An 18,425-nucleotide genomic window follows, 5' to 3' on the forward strand; every position below is an offset into this window, starting at 1 on the left:
AAGCATGATGCATAGTGGATGGAAGCAAACAGACAAATATGAAGCTTCAGGGAAGTGATGCAAAGCACAAAAATTGTGGGGTTCAGTGGGGAGAGGAAGATGCTAAAGGGTGATGTAAGCAGGAGAGGAAGCATATGGCAGCAAGCAATGATGTATGTGTCCTCTTGATGAAAAAAGGTTGGATGTGTACATGCATGTACTTGTTCCAGTTGATGAAGTAACAAAGCTTGGAAACATGGAGAGGCTTTCAGCATTGTCATGCAGAGGCCTTTTCAAATTGCATTTAAACCTGTGTGCATGTCATCAGATTGACTTTGGGATCTACTGTTGTTTCCCAGAGGCCGATGCGGTGTTTGATGTTGACGACGACGACGATTCTGCTTCACCACAAGCCCTTATAACTGCCTCATTCTGAAAACAAAAACGTAGCAAACAGTCATTAGCATTTCACTCATCTGATCTGGGAATATGAAATGCAAGAATAGTAGAATACTATAAGGTTAAGTGATAACTGGCCAATAGAGTTCAAAGTGAAAACGATAGAGATGCAACCCGTGAACGCTATTTTGCCTTATCTTTCGCATCAAAGGACAGTGCATTATCATTATGGAAGTGCACGCAATCACAAATTTTTAACCAAAACATAGTAAAAGAGCCTCATAACCGCCATCCAACAAATATTGGCTCAAATTCAATGGGATAAACTGCACAACTTGGATGGAATGTGGAAATAAATAATCATTTAGGAGTTAAGTGGGGATTTTGAGGTTCTATTGCAGATCCTTGGTTCAGGACTTTGCAAATTAATTGTCTAGCTGATACCAATTAATAATAACAGCAAATTAATGTTCTTTTAGTCTATCCTAGGGCTCTTGCTCCACCTCATTTGAACTGTTACTGTTGCAGAAAATGAAGTATCTAATAAAAACTATCTTCTAACAAATCATAGCATATTATTGCCCGACAAAATTTCAGGGAAAAAGCTTAAGAGGAAAGAGTTTCTTTTATTTATTCTTGGTTTTTGCTACACCTCGTTTGATATGTTCTTTTTGGATGGAATAAAATAATCTAAACAAATCATAGATTTAAACTCCAAATCATACTTCGAAACAAAACTTATAGACAAAAGTGAACAATGCACTTGTGCATCCCATTTGAATTAACCACTGAGTAATAGTTAGTTGGGATAATACAGATATAATGTATCATGAGTAAATTGCAAAATAGTCAAATGAGGGAACATGGTAACTTTGTAAATGTGAGCAAATAACAAGCAATGTGAAATTATGCAAATAATTTGAGTTCTCAAAGCTAAAATGATCTTCAATCATGCATATAAACTGAACAAGATAAATACCAGTGATGATCGTCCAAACAAATAACACTGTAATTGTGGCTGCACCAACAAACAGAACTGCTAAGTTGAACTCATGAATTACTTAAGGTATTCATTAGGGAGTAATGACGGAAGATCTGGATAGTTCAACTAGCATGTTGTGATTCCATATGCTTCACTAAAGTTAGTCTCAGTGAAGGGTATTAAGTATTAACTGCATCCAACAAACTGAATAAGAACAGTACAAAATTAATTATATTGGCAGTATAGTTGTTTATGTGACCAAACTTCACAGAGAGGAAGAAAGGTGACTAGGTGAGTACAGAAAAAGGATAAAATGTTGGTTCAAGTGACAAGTTGGTGGTGATCAAAAGAATCAAGTGATGCACTCCATGCACCAAATGTATATACTAAGAAGCAGTAGCAAAGATAATTTTTTCAACACTTGAGTGCAACTGGTCACAGACTTTATAACTGACCGTGGTATCTCAGCATAGGATACAATCAAGTGCCTTCCCTGCATCCTACCTACCTCCTGCCTAGAGCAAATCAAGTACATCCATATCTTTACAGTGCATGTAAAGTTAATACTCTACTAACTCTAGAAAGTCATGTGCAATAAAAAAGAACCCACTTCCCTATTTGCATGTTACTCTTCATTCTGTTCAATCAATAACACATTACAATTCACTAGCCTTCATATCTTTAGGTATTGCTGATGAAATCAGAAACTCTTTCCACCCTTTTAAAGTGTCAATTTATTCCATCTTTTGCATGGAACAAACCTGCATTATTTGCTTTGTAAACAATGAATATTTAGATATAGGCATATATCCTTAACATGGTTATATCATATTGCACCTCATATGGCTGAGGCCTAAGGTTCTGGGAATGACAGGAAGTGTGGTCAAATAGCTACATTTTGATTTAGGAATGGTCTGTGTCTGAGACTATCAGTGTTTTATAAATGCAGCAATGCAGCATACCTTGTGAGGTCTTATTATATGTTCATCTTATTCACATTTTCTACTCTTCAGAATAAATCGTAGATGAGAAGGTACACCAGTGAATGTCTGAATCCATGTAGACTCTTCTCAAGAGGGTGAGATTTCTAGGGACTTCCTAGCTTAATATAGGTGTAGAAACTAGAAACTCTTGAGTTTTGTCTCTTTTGTACTTTTCCTTACTGAGCATTATGAGGGTAAAGACTTATAAGCTACAAACACTACATGAAAACGACTCCAAAGAGATTTTGCTGTTTGCTTTTGTTTGAGTCAGTTCAAATTCCCTAACCCTAGTTAGTAATCTTGATTAATTTTTTTATTGTATATTAGTGGAGGTGATTTCATAATTTGGAGGTAGAAAGATAACTTTTTGATACATTAATATGGGGGTCAGCATAATGCTTCACATTTTTTAGGGCCGTTTCCTGATGTAGCCATGAAAATTAATTAACATGAAAGTTGTTAAGATCATCCCCAAAGTGGGACTAAAAGTTCTGCTTGGTGCTACACAAACAATTGGTATTTGAGCCTTGTACCCTGAAATAACACGCGAAATCAACCAAAGTAAATTTGCCAAAGCAACCTTGATTAATTTCTTTCAGCAACTACGCAACTTAATATATGTTTTTAAAGACGAAAGTTAAATCTTAATGCAAGCACTTTCAATGGTTCATTTGCAATGCATGCAACCAAACTTGGATTTTAATACATTCTAGAAGTCAGGGGTCCCCAAGTCTGCCCACTAATCTACTACTCCCTCCATTTCTTTTTGTTTGACGTTGGTTAGTTCAAAATTGAACTAACCAGCATCATGCATTGGATGGGGCCATGGGGGTAGTATTAAAAACTAATATCCATGAAACTGGAACAGGTCACATACTCACATGATGGTTTGAACTCATAATCAACGCAATGATCACACAAGTGAAGATGAGAAGCAGAGGTAGGGTCTAGAGACTTGATGAGGAACACGCATTGTGGATAGGATGAGGGCCTGAGGGGAGAGGTCAGGGCTTCTGCATGTCTTTTTTTTATTCTTATTTTTCTCTCATAAACTGGACTCAGTTTATTTTCCATATAGTATGATTTGAATTGTATTACTGCCACCAAACTTGGGGCATTAGGCCCAGTTACTACAAATATCTAATTCGTTCCCAGTTAAGAAGTAAAATTTGATGATGCTACAAGAACATTGGCAAGTAGCTGTCCTGTTAGGTATGTAGAACTCCCGGAGAAATTCCATAAAAATAAAATCTCACTCCTCTAAGAGCAGGTAAACCCTTCCCTATGAAATTAACAAGTTCCAAATTCCAATGCCCTAACTTTCTACTACCAGACTACCGGTCAATCTACATCAAGTATCCTATCCAACTGCATACTTATGCGCGTGAATCTGACATTGGAGGTGGTATATGAAATTTGCCCTTCATTCCAAAAGAACAAAAATCGAGGGATTGCTAAAATTATGGCACCACATTTTGGTGATCAAAAGTAACAAGTTGTTGGTGATCAAAAGGCTCAAGTGATGCACACATGCACGAAATGTGTGCATCAATATGGGTCAGCATATTGATGCACTAAGAAGCAGTAGCAAAGATATTTTTTTCAACAATTTGAGTGCAACTAGTCACAGACTTTGTAATTAACTGACTGTGGTATCTCAGCATAGGATACCATCAACTGCATCCTACCTACCTCCTGCCTAAGAAAATCAATTAGATCTCTCTCTGATGATCGACAATCTTCACAGTGCATGCAAAGTTCTGTACTTAGTAACTCTAGAAAGCCCTATGCAATTAAAAAGACCCCCCTTCCTTATTTGCATATTTTGATCCTCATCCTGTTCAATAAATACGCATAAGAAATTCACTAGCCTTTATATCATTAGGTATTGATGATGAAACCAGAAACTCTTTCCAGTTTCCACCCTTTTAGAGTGTCAATTGATTCCTGTTATTCACTCCTGAATATCAGCATGTTGACACTTCATGAGTCTCACTAATACTAATGTAGGCTCTAGATAAAATTTGACCTACCAGCAGAAAAAAGATCATTGCAACCAATGTCATACAGAAAGCACTCTGAGGAGTTAGGTGGTACTGGGTTCTGATGTAACACTAAGATATATAACTTATCAAACTCAAAAGTACTGAAGTTTGCGTAGACAAATTTTGCATGGAACAAACCTGCATTAGTTGCTATGTACACAGTGAATATTTAGATACAGGCATATATCCTTAACATGGTTATATATCATATTGTACCTCGTATGGTTGAGCTTGAGATCTGAGGTTCTGGGATTGACAGGTGGTTGTGGTCAAAAAGGTATGTTCTAATAGAGGGAAATGATCTGTAATCTAGGAGACTTATCATTTTTTTTTTATAAATGCATGAGGTCTTATTATCTTTTCATCTTATGCACATTTTCCACTCTTCAGAATAAATCACAAATGAGAAGGTACACCATTGAATGTCCGAACCTATAGACTCTTCAGAATATGGCTTACTTTTATTTTCCCTCTCCACATCAATGGTTCTCAAGCTAAATATATGTGTAGAAACTCTTTAGTTTTGTCTCTTTGTACTTTTCCTTACTGAGCATGCTTATGAGGGTGAAAACTCATTAACTACAAACACTACAAGGAAACGACTCCAAAGAGAATCCACTGTTTGCTTTTGTTGGTATCGGTTCAAATTCCCTTACCCTAGTTAGTAATCTTGATTATAATTTTTTGTTGTATATTAGTGGAGGTGATTTCATAATTTGGAGCCAGGAAGATAACTTTTTGATGTATCAATATGGGGTCAGCATAATGCTTTACAGTTTTTGAGAGCTGTTTCCTGATAGAAGTTAATGAACAAGAAAGTTGTTAAGATCATCCCCAAAGTGGCATTCAAAGTTCTGTCAGGGCTATACAGACAATTGGTTGTTATTTTGAGCCTTGTACCCTGAATTAACATGCAAAATCAGCCAAAGTAACTTTGCTAAAGTAAACCTTGTTTAATTTCTTTCAGCAACTACACAACTTAATATATATATATGTCTTTAAAGACTAAAGTTAATGCAACCACTTTCAAAGGTATTATGCAATGCATGACTTCTGTCAAAGACGGCAATAAATTGTCACAATAATAAACTTCTAATTCTAAGCAGCACAAATTTTCACCTATGCAACCAAACTTGGATTTTTATAGAAGTATTAAAAAATTGTCCAAAGCTTCCATAATCATTACTTTCTCATGATCAGGTCAGAGGCCCTCAAAGACCTGAAATTACCCGAGTCTGCCTTTGCCCAATAATCTACTTCCACTATTAACAAATTAAGTCCATGGATAGTATCAAAGGAAGAAAATTGATATCCATGAAAATGGGTAATAAAATCCACAACAAGATGAACACATCCTTCCTCATTTTTCAGGCTACTGCACACCTAATGTAACAAGGATTTCTTTTGCCAGTTGCCATGCAGTCCTTTACTAATTATTACAACCCAGGGCCCAGGCGCCTACAACTTTACTGTGTCATAGCCCAGGAAACTCAACACCTTGCACTGTCAAAGTGCAAAAGCAACAGGGGTGTGTAGCAGCAAAGAGAACTCACATGGATGATTTGAACCCACAAGCAAGGCAAAGATCACACAAGTGAAGATTAGCCTTGATGAGAAACACACAATGTGGATTAATGGGCATATAACAGATGGGAATGGTATTGAGGGGAGAGGTCAGGGCTCCTGCATGTTTTTGTTTGTATTTTTCTCTAATAATGAACTGGACTTAGATTTTCTCCAAAATTAGAGTTTGATTTGAATTGGATTACCCGACTACCAGCAAACTCAAGGTATGAGGTTCAGTTAGCACAAACAACCAATTTGTTCCTATTACTAAGAAGTAAATATGATGATGCTACATTCAACATTCTCAAGCAAGCAGCTTTCCTGTTAGGTATATAGGATTATTCCCAGAGAAATTTTTTTTAAAAAAATCCACTCCTCTAAGAGCAGGTAAGCCCTTTCGTATGAAATTAACAAGTTCCAAATTGCAATGCCAATGCCCTAACTTCTACTACCATACTACCGATTAATCTACATCAAGTATCCTATCGAACTGCATACTTATGCACGTGAATTTGACATTGGAGGTGGTATATGAAAGGAACAAAAACCGAATGGTTGCCTCCGTCCGAATACGAGGTCCAATTTAACATCCACCCGTTTTCACCACTGAGGCTGTTCATCCCCAATCAACCCTTCTCCTTTAAATGACTAAATTAAAAATCACAAACAAGTACTTCCGGAATCAAGTGCATGTCCATACCAATTATATACTACTAGACACAATCAAACTACCCAAAATGTTACCAATCCTAGATTACACCAAACGGAATCACTGAAATTGAATTTAAACTGGGCACCAAAATAACAGAATCGTTGGGAGCAGATCACCAGAACGCCCCCCCCCCCGCAAGAAACGTTCATCCACGCGGGTGGGGTTCGCATGGGGGTAAACGTGAACGGAGATGAAAGAGGATGGGGGAGGGCGCGGCCATGGGGGGATTGATTTACCTGCCAGAGGCGCTTGAGGCGCTTCTTGGCGTTGTTCTTGCGGGTGGTGGTGAGCTTGATCCGCTTCCAGAGCAGTCCCGGGGAGTCGTTCCGCTTCACCACCTCCAGCGCCCGCGTCGCCCAGAACGCGCCGGCGCCGCCGAACATGCCGCCTCCCGCCATCGCCCTCGACGACCCGCTCGCTCCTCCGTGTTCTTGCTCTCCGGCGGCGGCTCGGGGAGAGAAGTGTTGAGAGGGGAGAGGGGAGAGGAGAGGGGTTTGGGACTTGTTTTGGGTTTTGGGCCTCCGGCCCAGTGGGCCCGGTTAGTATAAGCGCTGAACTGAGTCTGGCTCGCTGCCAGTGGGACCCCCGGTGCCAAAACGAGGAGAACTACGAGTAATAAGGCACATGATTAACCATAAGTGCTACAGTAACTCATATGTGCTAATGATAGATTAATTAGCTCAAAAGATTCGTCTCACGGTTTCCAGACGAGTTATGAAATTAGTCCGATGTGATATTTAAAAATTTTCTTTTCACGAATTAAACAGAGTCCGAGTTTTTTAAGGGATGGAGAGAGTATTCCTCACTTTCCCTTGTATCAACGACAGGCAAACAAAAACACTTTCACTACTCATGCATACTGGGGTGACTAGTCGAGCTGTGGAAGCCACTTTCACTACTCCATCTGTCAAAAAAAAAAAAAAAAAAGACAAACTCTAGTTTCCGTGTCCAACGTTTGATCGTCCGTCTTATTTAAAAAAATTATGAAAAAAATTAAAAAGAGAAATCACGTATAAAATATTAATCATATTTAATCATTTAACAACAATAAAAATATGAATTATAAAAAATTTTATATAAAACGGACAGTCAAAGTTAGACACGGAAATCTAGAGTTAGCCTTTTATTTTGGACGGAGGGAGTACGCCATGTCTGACTCAGTCTGTCTTACTGTCCTAGCCTGCTGTTGCTCTGTCTAAGCTAGTGATAGCAGCAAAGGGCATTATGGGATTTTATTACGTCATGGGATTTTATTATGTTGCTCTCAGTACGTGTCATGATGCATAATAAGATCAACACGTGCTGTACTCTGGCTGCTCTCAGAAGAAAAATATGAATCAACACGTTCCCCTTTGAATTGAAGAAAAAATAGAGGAAAAACAAACTATTTATACCTTTGATTCGTAAGTATAAATGAGAAAAGGAAGCACGTAGAAAACTTTTCTATTTCTATGATTCTAGAGGAAAAACGTAGGAAATTTAACATCTACTCTAACCTCTTGGAAAATTTCTTCTGAGCTTATCTCTCTTATCTGATTCCTGTGCTTTTTTTTGGACCAATCAAATAGTCATTCATGTGTTTTACAATCCTCTGTTTTATACTTGTATTCTCGTCAGAATATAGTGTTTTTATATTCCTCCGTTTTTTTAATCGTGCGATTCAAAGGGGCCCTAAAAAGTGATAATTGGTTTGTAGGAATTAAAACATATGAATTTTATAAGAAATCCTGCATGAATAAGAGTGAGAAGGGACGAAGAGAGAACATGCATTGACTTAGCAAATGAAAATAAAATATGAGGTGCTAGACGGTAATGCATTTCATAGGAATTTGACATCTCCAAATCTTATGATCCAAGTGACCTCAATTGGAAAAACTCCTGTGGATTCAAATCCTCCATTTTCCTTTCAAACATCCTCCAATCCAAAGGAGACCAAAAGTTCTTTGAAAATTATGAACAGCTTGTTATTTTGTAAACATATATACTGATAATAACTTTAACTTTTCCCCTAACAAACTATATACATACAGTTTCCCTACCTGGTAATATAATGGTTCCAGGTCCCTTTCAAAGAAATAAGTAATGGTTTCAGATTTCCAGCCCACAATAATAACCAGTAGGTTTATTTTGCTTTACAAAAGGTTTTTCATTCATTCCGAAACCAAGAGTGCAAAGTATACAAGAGGCGTGATTGGAGAAATTCAACAAAATGCAACCCGGCAAATTAACCAACTATTCAATGAATAGTAAGGAAACCACTTATTTATTACTTCAAAAAAGGAAGACAATGGTTATCTAAGGAAAACATAGTTTATATAGGAGACTATCATTCATATCGAATACCATCGATAAAGATTAAATTGAAGTATGAAGGCACCGATATATGGCTAACACAAACACACTTCCATATGCCACAGTTTCTTTTTCGGAAGCATTCATGCCATAGTTGATAATTAGCATTAATAATAGAGATAGCATAACGAAACAACAAACTCTTGAACATGACTACGCAATAATTTGCATCGCTCAATCCTGCGGCCTCATACTCTGTCTCCCAAGAACAAAAAAGTTTGCTATGCCACGATGATAAACCACCATTCTCCATACGAGTACACATGTAGTGGTCCAGAAGTCCTATAGTTAGTCAGAACACAAGCAGTGAGAAATCATAGGTTACAAGAAAATGGACATAAGCTGCATGAATTAGGAATTAAGAGCAGTAAATCAGTACCAGTGCGGCTTTGCACATAAAAAAATAAACTTTGATGCAGATAAACAGGGGGGAATTAGTGACTCGCAGAGTTGCAGTATCCAAATGGAGTAACATTTAACCTGCATGAGATGAAAAGTTAGCAAGGATTGTTAGTATGTTACCCACAGTCCACAGAGAGAGAGAGCGAAAGAGCATATATGCAGGAGCATTACATGATTTGTTACTATGCAAGGTAGCTGCAGAACTGTTCATCGTCCTCAAGCAGCCTTACGTTCTTGAACTTCAACAGAAACCGAACAGCAGGAACATCAAAGTCCAACAGAAACCCAGCCATGATAAGCTCAGCGAGAGCAGGAACTTGGTCTGTTCTCTCAAACAACAACCCTTTTGATATCTCCTCAGCAAAATATGCTGCACACTGTACCCTCTCCGCATTCTCCAGTGACGCCGACCCGAAATTCCTAGTCATGAAAATTCTGGATTCCTCCCTTTCCCAGCGGAAAATCCGTGCAGATTTAACGTTCAAGCTTCTTCCTGAAGAAAGCCCTACCTGATAGCTCACTGTGAGAGGCATAGCTGTCTCATAGACAACCACATTGGTGAGGCATGATACCATTTCATGCCTCTTTTCAGCAGGAAAGTCGAGAGCAGGATCTGCAAGAAATGCTAGTATGATCCTGAGCAAGCCAGGTTTGATCACGGTTCCTTTCTGAACCATGGTTAGCGAATGATCGAGCTTCAAGTCCTCAGATTCATCCCGCGTAACAACCTTGGATATTTTCTGGACACCAACAGTGCTATAAATCTCATTTAGTTTTGCTGGAGATAAGAGAGACAAGCTAGCTGGTGGATACCATACAAATAAAGGTTGCTCAGCCTGCATCCTGAACAAATCCTCCAGCAGCAGATCATCTGGAATGAACACATCCTGCTTCGGAAGTAGCAAGATCCGATCTTCTGAGCAGACAGGAACTTTTGTGATGGATCCAGCAAGGTACTTGCCAATTTCTGTGTTCCAATTCTTATCAACAAATTCAAAGAAAGCAGCACAATCTTTTGGTGTCGGAGTGGATTTGGAGTTCTGCCACATGATCCAGAGCCTGCAGTAGTCGCCAATCGTTGGATGACCCTTCACACCAAAAACAGTTTTGAAAAACCTAAGTAGCTTGTAGTCGTACCATGTTACCAAAACATGGAGCTGAGAGCCAAAGAGGCTATTTCTGTCATAAAGAACACAACGATCTGGGCTCACCCACTGTCCATTATCACTTCCCTGTGGTACCCAAATCCAATTATCGTTAGCATTGCGAGGCTTCCAACGTAATGCCTCCAAATATGAGTATATCCTGGAAATTGCATCGCCATTAGAGCAACTCTTTAAGCACTGCGCCATCAGCGCACAGCCAGCCCTAGCATCCACAATAACTCCTAATGTGTGCAGCTCACTCTCATATGACAATATCTCCTGCCCATAAAACACTTCATCTACGAAGGGGCCATCATCCCTGTGAAGAGAAGAGCAGGCAGGACCAAACAGGAGACAATTCTTGGGATGCCTATATCCTGCAGTCGTCTTCACCCACCTCAGGTTGATTGAGCTCATGAAATTGTCAGGTAAAGCTGAGCCAAGCATTTTCCAGCTCCTGATGCACTTCAGCAATGATATAACAGCTTCTGGTGTAATAGCTGAAGCATCATGAGGAATTTTGAGTCCAGAGATGACAAAGGGTGCTCCATGTTTTAGTTCAGCCTTGGCACCCAAGGCCATTAGTTCATCTCTGTAGATGCTGATACCTTTCCCCTGGCCATACTCAGAATAATAATAATCATCAATGAAGGGTAGATTGGAAATTTTAGAAACATGTTCCCATTCAGAACCAAAAATAATTGCTTCCTGAGGAGCTCTGAATCCAAGTGATGTATGCAGCCATCTCTCATACTTCATGCAATTGGCAAGATCAACAGGTAACTTTCCATGCTTGGTACTAAGTTCTCTGTAGCATTCCAGCATGGCAACTCCCCTCTCCTCTGTAAACAAGGAAGAACATAACAGTTTCGTGACTCTACAGGCAATTGCCTTACTTGCCTCTATAAAGCCAACGATTACACTAACCTTCCTTAACTCTCCTGCGTACACCCTAATTTCATCTCCATAGAACTTCAAATCAAGCAGCGGTACATCATCAACAATATTCAGAAGACATTTCCAATCATCATTAACGAGGAAAGTTCCAGGAGGAGCTCTGAAGCCAAGACAAGTCTTCAACCATTTCAGCTCTTTCAGCTTTTTAGCAAAATGTTGAGGTATCTCAGCATATCGAAGGCACTTGAGCATCAGTATGGTGACATCAGGAGTAATTTGATCTCTAATGAGACTGAAGTTGTCAACTAGCAGCTGGTAATTCTGTTTAAAGGCAACATGAACTCCCAGTAGCTCAAGCTCTGGTTTGTACTCAAGTATGTCCTCACCATAAAACAGGGTGTCAATAAAAGGCAATGAGCTGATGACAGAAGCATTTTCCCATTCTGAGTTAAACAGGATAGAATTTACTGGCAATCTGTTCCCAAGGCAAGTCTTGAACTGGCAGCCCTTTTTAATTTTTTCAATGAAATTTACAGAGGTCAGGTTATTCTCGGTCAGGTTTCTGATAAACTGAAGCATTGCAAACATATTGACCCGAGAAAGAGCACCGTTTGATGATTTTGACATAAGATAGTTGACAATATGTACAGATGCATCTGCAAACTCAAACTGCACTCCAATACCATGCAGCTCGTCCTTGTATGCGCTTATTTTATTTTCATAAAATTCTTGATCAATGATGGCCACATCAGAAAATACAGATATGATCTGCCCCAAATTTCCTGAATGTGCAGGCAACAAAAAAGATCGTGACGGAGAACTGTACCCAATTGATGTCTTCAGCCAACTTCCATTCCTAATATAGCTCCTGATGTTATGAGGTAGTTGGACACCTATCGATCTTAGATCCTTGATCCACTGTAGGAGTAAAATAACATTTTCCATGCTCAACGGTTGGTCGGCAATGTGTAAATTAGCATTTGCGAACTCAAACTGCACTCCAATTGCTCTCAACTCTTCCACGTACCCACGCAGTTTACTCCCATAGAATTCTTCGTCAACTATGGGCACACCAGAAAAAATGAATTGAATCTGTAGCTTGCTTCCCCATCCTACACTTGATAGAAAAGATTCTGATGGCGACTTGTAACCAACAGAAGTCTTTAGCCACTTCCCATTTCTGATACAGCTCAAGAAGTTATGTGGTAGACTGATATTGCTTGATCTTATATTCTTAATCCATTGCAGAAGCAAAAGTGCATTCTCCCTAGCTAAAGGAGATGAAACAGAGGGGAAACTAGCATTGGGAGGATGCATAAACGGCACATCCATTGCTTGTGCATAAGTCCTTAAGAATGTTATGAGCTGACCTTCAGGTGTATAATTTCCGGCATAAGTTCCAGAAGACATGTAATCTGCTGATAGATCAATATACTTTTGAGATCTCCAAGGATTCGTTCCAATCAAAGTAAACCAGTTGCTCCCTTCAGCAGGAACAAGCAAAGCATTTTTCTGTTTTATCACGGATCCACATTTATCTACCAAAGGCATTGCATGAGACAGGTTGATAATGCTCCCCTCAGTAATGTATTTGTTTGCATGTGAGTGATAAAGGAAGTGGCAGTAAGCAATAGCAGAACTTGCCTTATAAATAGTCTTCGAAGCTGCAAAAGCATATTCATAGAGGTTCCGAATTTCCAGCTTCGCAATTTTCTGAAGCCACTCAATAATCTGTGTTCTCCTGCAAAACGTGTTAAGAGACTTCTGTGTATTCAGGGGCAGAAAGAACATGTTAGAGGTAGTTGAGAGTTCCTTGCTCCAGCCAATAATCCATGGTAAGTCATTAACATTGGATGCTATACAAATCCTCTTATGATGCATGTTAGCTCCACTTACACTGCAATATGACGGACAATCAGCTCCAGTCACATATTTTATGAGGGGTACATCCGACATGCTTGTATTAGAAAACTTCAACCACCAATTATCAGCAATAAAAGATAATATTTCAAGATAAATATCTTCCGGAGCCTGTGTCACAAGATTTGAACCATCAATAAACTTACCATACCATTCATGGTTGACATATCCAACTCCCAGAAATCCTAATACATCATTGTATTCCTTGCTATCAAGATAGGAGTTCAGGACAGAAGTGCCATGAGAACATAAATTCTGCAGATTAATTCCACGTTTCTTGGCCATGATTAGAATTCTCCAGAACGCACCATCCAGCCTAGCGACCTCACTGGGTTTGCAGAAAACCTTCTGTGTATCAAAGGACTCGCAAGGCATTATATCTTTAGTTGCAATATTGTTTTTTATTGACAACCTTACTGAATCAAACACAGGTATGGAAGAAGTTGCTACTGGCAGAAACCTAAAAATTGGAGGAAGGGCAAATGATGGGGCATTGCTTGATGATTTCAAAAGAGCTTCAAATGCACTGACAAAAGCATAAGGTACGCAATCAAGTATACCACGATTCCATTGGCTGTCAAGCAGGATGGACTCACGGGATGAAGCAAGAAGGAAATCAGCTTGAATAATGAAGGGCAAATTAGTAACCATCTCTGTTGGCAGGAATGCATAGACACCAGGTGACCGTGCTCCTCTGCTTAGTCGTTGTCCATGAGGAAATGCTAAGGTAATCACCCATTTATCTACCTCCATTCTTTTCTTATCTCTGCACTCTGGTTTGACCACAAACTTCTGCTTCCACATATAGTAGGTACACTCCTCTTTATCACCCCTTTTATTTTCTTGCATAGCTAGATGGAGAGTGTATGACTCTGCATTTATATCCTTCTGTGTCTTATAGTCCACTTCACTTGAGATTGAAATCTGGCTAAGCTTACTGGCCTTTGGATCATCGTTTATTTCCCTGACAGACAGCTGCCTAATTTTCGAAAGAAACAGAAGAATTTCAGGATGCGTGCTTGATAGTTCATTCTTCACTGGGAGTATCTTATCACTCTTCAGGGGTAAGATGATAGTGGTCGTAGGAAGCTTTTTAGAATAGCCATATACCGCATGTATGTCATCAATACTTGGCTTCTCATCAACCCATTTAGGAACAATGTATCCGATATCACAATCTTCTGAGGGTTCTTCATTAAATTTTATCTGATACCCATTGCTGAAGATGTGTGGTTGACTAGATACCAGAAATACACTTTTAAATCCAATACCTGAATGAAAGGTGATTACTTTTTCTTAGAAGGACAAACAACCAAAAATGCAATATTACTATAGTACAAGATGTTATAAATGTAGTCTTAAATACCAATGGGATAGCCTTAAAAAAATCAATGTTATTTGCTGCAAAAGCAAAAGTGTTGGTTACCATGCAAATTCTAATGCTTGATTCAGTGTATAACAAGTTGTAGGGACATCTTTAGACCATCGACAAGGTATAGATGACTAGTAAATTCAAATGTACTATTAACACCAGGTAGAGGTAAGCAAATCTTTTTCCAGAGTAAAAAGTGAACCAATATTCATATAGTCACAGCAAAAATAGGACCAAAATATTGATCCAGCCTGCCAAAATGATCCTAATTCAATACGAATGTTAAGAAACTGAAATAGCCATTACAATTTGCATTGCAGGTCCTTGTATACTTGTCTAAATCAGGTAAAATAATAAAGTAAGCAACAGGGGTGGCACTGCCAATCAGACTAATATTCTGACAGAGATTACCTTTTTCACCAATATAGCCAAGATGTCTGTTTCCTTTCTTAGTGGATTTACCAATCCTACAAATGGATTCAACGTTTGCAGCAGAAAATCCCCTTTCATTATTGAAGACAAGAAGAGTTGAGGCAGCTCCTGTAGCAGTGATGTCTTTCTTAATGATAACGAACTCCAGTGCAGGTTCCACATCTGATGGATACTCATTATCCTCCGCATTCTACCAAAAAAGTCAGCACATTAGAGAATGTTGAATGTCTAGTTGTATGCTCTCTATCACTAACTAATAAATGTTACCCCTGGTACAGTTTCAATATTTCAACAGGTTATAATGATCACATAATGAAGAAGACATAATAATAAAAAAAACCGAGATGTCTTCAATTATATGTGAATTCAGCTTCAATATCGTTAATAATTAAAAATCAAGTTCAGAAATTATATTGCTCTAACTAGATCATGCCCAGGCAACAACAGTAAAGGGCAACTCCTGATACATTAGCAAATCTCGATTACATGGTGCTTTTGGTACCTCTACATCCTCACAGTCTCATTTTTTTACAGAGTCCACTGCTGAATAGTGTGATATAAGTTGGAAAGTTAAGGTTTAGCCAAAGTACCAGTGCGCTTGAAGATATTACACAAGTGAAGAATGCTGCTAGCCTCAGCTGACAGGTAAAATAAAGTACTATCCAAATGCTAGTTGTAGGAATCATACCTCTTAATTTCGTCCAAGATGGAATTAATTCTCTAAGGTCAAAGTGTTCTATTTTGAGAATTCCAACCCCTCGTAACTAAAGTTTAGTGCGCCACAACACAAACTGGCTTTTAAGTAACAAATCACTTCAGCGGCAATCCGACGAACACCTCTAGGGCGTCATTAGGTGGTGACAGATTTGCAGGGCACAAGACCAAAAAAATAATAATAATAGAAAACGTGGGTATTCCTCAAATCAAGAGAAGCAGGAGGGATGCCAGGACAAGAGACATCGGAAAACAGTAGATACGAGGAGAAAATCGAACCAGGATGAACTGCAGCTCCTAAGGATTTCGCAGGCGCGCGTTGCGGCCTATCTTGATGTTGGGGGGGAAAAGAGAGAGTAGACTAATTTTTGTGGGGGGAATTGAAGGATCAGAGCGGCGTTGAGGACGCAGGTTGTCTGCAACGTGTGCAGTACCGCAGAAGATCTGAATGGGTTTGGCGATGCATCAGTTTTTCTTTTCTTGTTCAGAACAGAGACTGATCTCATCTCATTGATCAAAAAAAAAAAAAAACAGAACAGGTTGCGTGACCTGCCAACGATTTTCGAGAGTGTGCATGTATTATACTATTTTTCTTTTCTTAAAAAAAATGAATCAATAGAGCACCGGCAATATTTTTTATAGGATTTGATTAATTATTACTTATTAATAAATGTTTTCCAATACCAATTTTATGTCTTTTTTTTTGCAGGAAGAAATAATGCAGTACTCAATCAAAATATCCTCAGAGACTAGCTTTTTTTTTTGATCTTCTCACAGACTAGCTTTGATATAAAGTTTCAATCTATGTTAGCAACACCAAAGATCGCAGTGCAAATTGCACCAAATGCTAACTATAATTGATGTTGGCCCACGAAGAGTTTAGTTTTATAAATTAGTACAATCAAAGAGCTATTTGGAGTTTGTTAACATTGGCAAAGGCATTCACGATAAGAGAATCTATCCTATGTCACTAAGTTTGTCTCAATTAAACGATTTGATATTAACTTTGTTCTTTTATAATATACTAGCGAGTTATCTACTTTTCTACAATGTGTTATTGGGCTAACTTTTTTTTAAATACCCAAATTCCCTTATAGACATAGGGTCTGTTTACTTTGATGCTATTTTCAACCTTACCAAATTTTAGTAAAATTACCAAAAAAGTGTCTATATTTAGTTTGCTGCCAAATTTTGGTAACTATATAAGAAATCCTACCAAAATTTTGGTAAGTTGCCAAAATTTTGGCAATGCCAAATTTTGGTAAGGTTTTTTTGGCATCAAAGTGAACATGCCCATACTCCTTCCGTCCTAAAATATAAAAACTTTTAACCCTTAGGATTTGTCCCAAAATATAACAACTTCTCCACCAACATTCTCTTCCTAACCAATCACAACCCTCCACCATTCACTTTTCCCACCTACCTCTACTACTCATCCAATCACAACCCTCCACCACTCACTTCTCCCTACTTTTTTAATAACCGTATCCAACTCTAAAACTTCTTATATTCTGGGACAGATGGAGTAAATTTTAACAATTGATTTATCTTAACATAAGTTTAGAAAAAAAATATGTTTTTTAGCCTCGTTACATAAGTTGTGTAAAATTTCAAGATTTTTGCATTCTATTTGAAAAGTATAATTTATCCATTATATGCTATCTATAATGTTTTCTTTCTGTTGTTATTTATAACGCAAATTATCTTTCATATGCTACACAAAATATTTTTGTGCTATTATCTTTTTTGTAAGCAGTTTCCCTAAAATATACTCCTTCGTTCCAAAATATAAAGGATTTTGGAGAGATGTGGCACTTCTTAGTATTGCGAGCCTGTCCAGATTCATAGTTCTAGAAAATATCACGTCACTCCAAAATCTCTTATATTATAGGATGGAGGGAGTACCACACGACTATTTTTTTTAGAAAAATAAAAACACACAAAAAAACTTGCAACAAACTTCCATTTTGTTTGAGGAGTCATACATTTAGTTTTCGCCCTTTTTTTAAGTGCTTCGTACTAGCACTCTATAAGACGTTGATGATGCCGACGGTGCTTGCATATTTCAAATGGAAACCGGTCAAAAATCAAAGCACTAAACTTTAATACTTTGATGTAGGACGAAAGTAGATTTCCTGGCATATTCTGAATGGTTTTCGAGAAATTCATCAAATTTCAAACAATAAATTCAGCGAAAAATTGCCTAAAAACAATCATCCCATCAGGGATCAAGATGCAGATCGTATAGGAGAGATTATATCAGTTCTGTTTTCCCTTCATGCATGCATGTATGACCATGAGAGAAAAACACAGAGATTTTCTTATTCAATCAAACATACGATATCGACTCGCGCATTAATTAATTAATTTTTATCTCAGAAAGGAATAATTAACAATGGGATTAGCACCAGGGTTCACTCTATCGTTTTCGGACTTTGTTTCGGGGGTCACCGAAATTTCGGAAATTTTGAGCAAAATTTAGTTGAATTTAAACAAATATTACCCAAATTCATGAAAAAATTGAA

General features: G+C 38.2%; 2 protein-coding genes across 2 annotated transcripts; both read right to left on the reverse strand.

Annotated features, from left to right (window-relative positions):
* Positions 1-135: 135 nt before the first annotated feature.
* Positions 136-7,132, reverse strand: LOC4352204 (uncharacterized). Its single transcript, XM_015763044.3, has 2 exons — positions 6,903-7,132; positions 136-411 (listed from the first exon to the last, which is right to left on the reverse strand). Exons 1-2 carry the CDS (start codon positions 7,062-7,064, stop codon positions 322-324), a joined length of 252 nt encoding a protein of 83 aa, XP_015618530.1. The 5' UTR covers positions 7,065-7,132; the 3' UTR covers positions 136-321.
* A 1,774-nt stretch (positions 7,133-8,906) lies between these two features.
* LOC4352205 (uncharacterized) lies at positions 8,907-16,454 on the reverse strand. Its single transcript, XM_066306575.1, has 4 exons — positions 15,166-16,454; positions 9,592-14,653; positions 9,398-9,498; positions 8,907-9,300 (listed from the first exon to the last, which is right to left on the reverse strand). The coding sequence occupies exon 2, from the start codon at positions 14,229-14,231 to the stop codon at positions 9,603-9,605; it is 4,629 nt and encodes a 1,542-aa protein (XP_066162672.1). The 5' UTR covers positions 14,232-14,653; positions 15,166-16,454; the 3' UTR covers positions 8,907-9,300; positions 9,398-9,498; positions 9,592-9,602.
* Between the last annotated feature and the right edge of the window lie 1,971 nt (positions 16,455-18,425).

Source organism: Oryza sativa, chromosome 12, assembly GCF_034140825.1.
Source record: "Oryza sativa Japonica Group chromosome 12, ASM3414082v1".
Taxonomy (NCBI): domain Eukaryota; kingdom Viridiplantae; phylum Streptophyta; class Magnoliopsida; order Poales; family Poaceae; genus Oryza; species Oryza sativa.

Coding starts and splice junctions, on each gene's coding strand:
- LOC4352204 (XM_015763044.3), bottom strand. CDS start 7,064: ATGGCGGGAGGCGGCATGTTCGGCGGCGCCGGCGCGTTCTGGGCGACG. Junction 412..6,902: donor GCCTCAAGCGCCTCTGGCAG/GTAAATCAATCC, acceptor TTTTGTTTTCAG/AATGAGGCAGTTATAAGGGC.
- LOC4352205 (XM_066306575.1), bottom strand. CDS start 14,231: ATGCAAGAAAATAAAAGGGGTGATAAAGAGGAGTGTACCTACTATATG.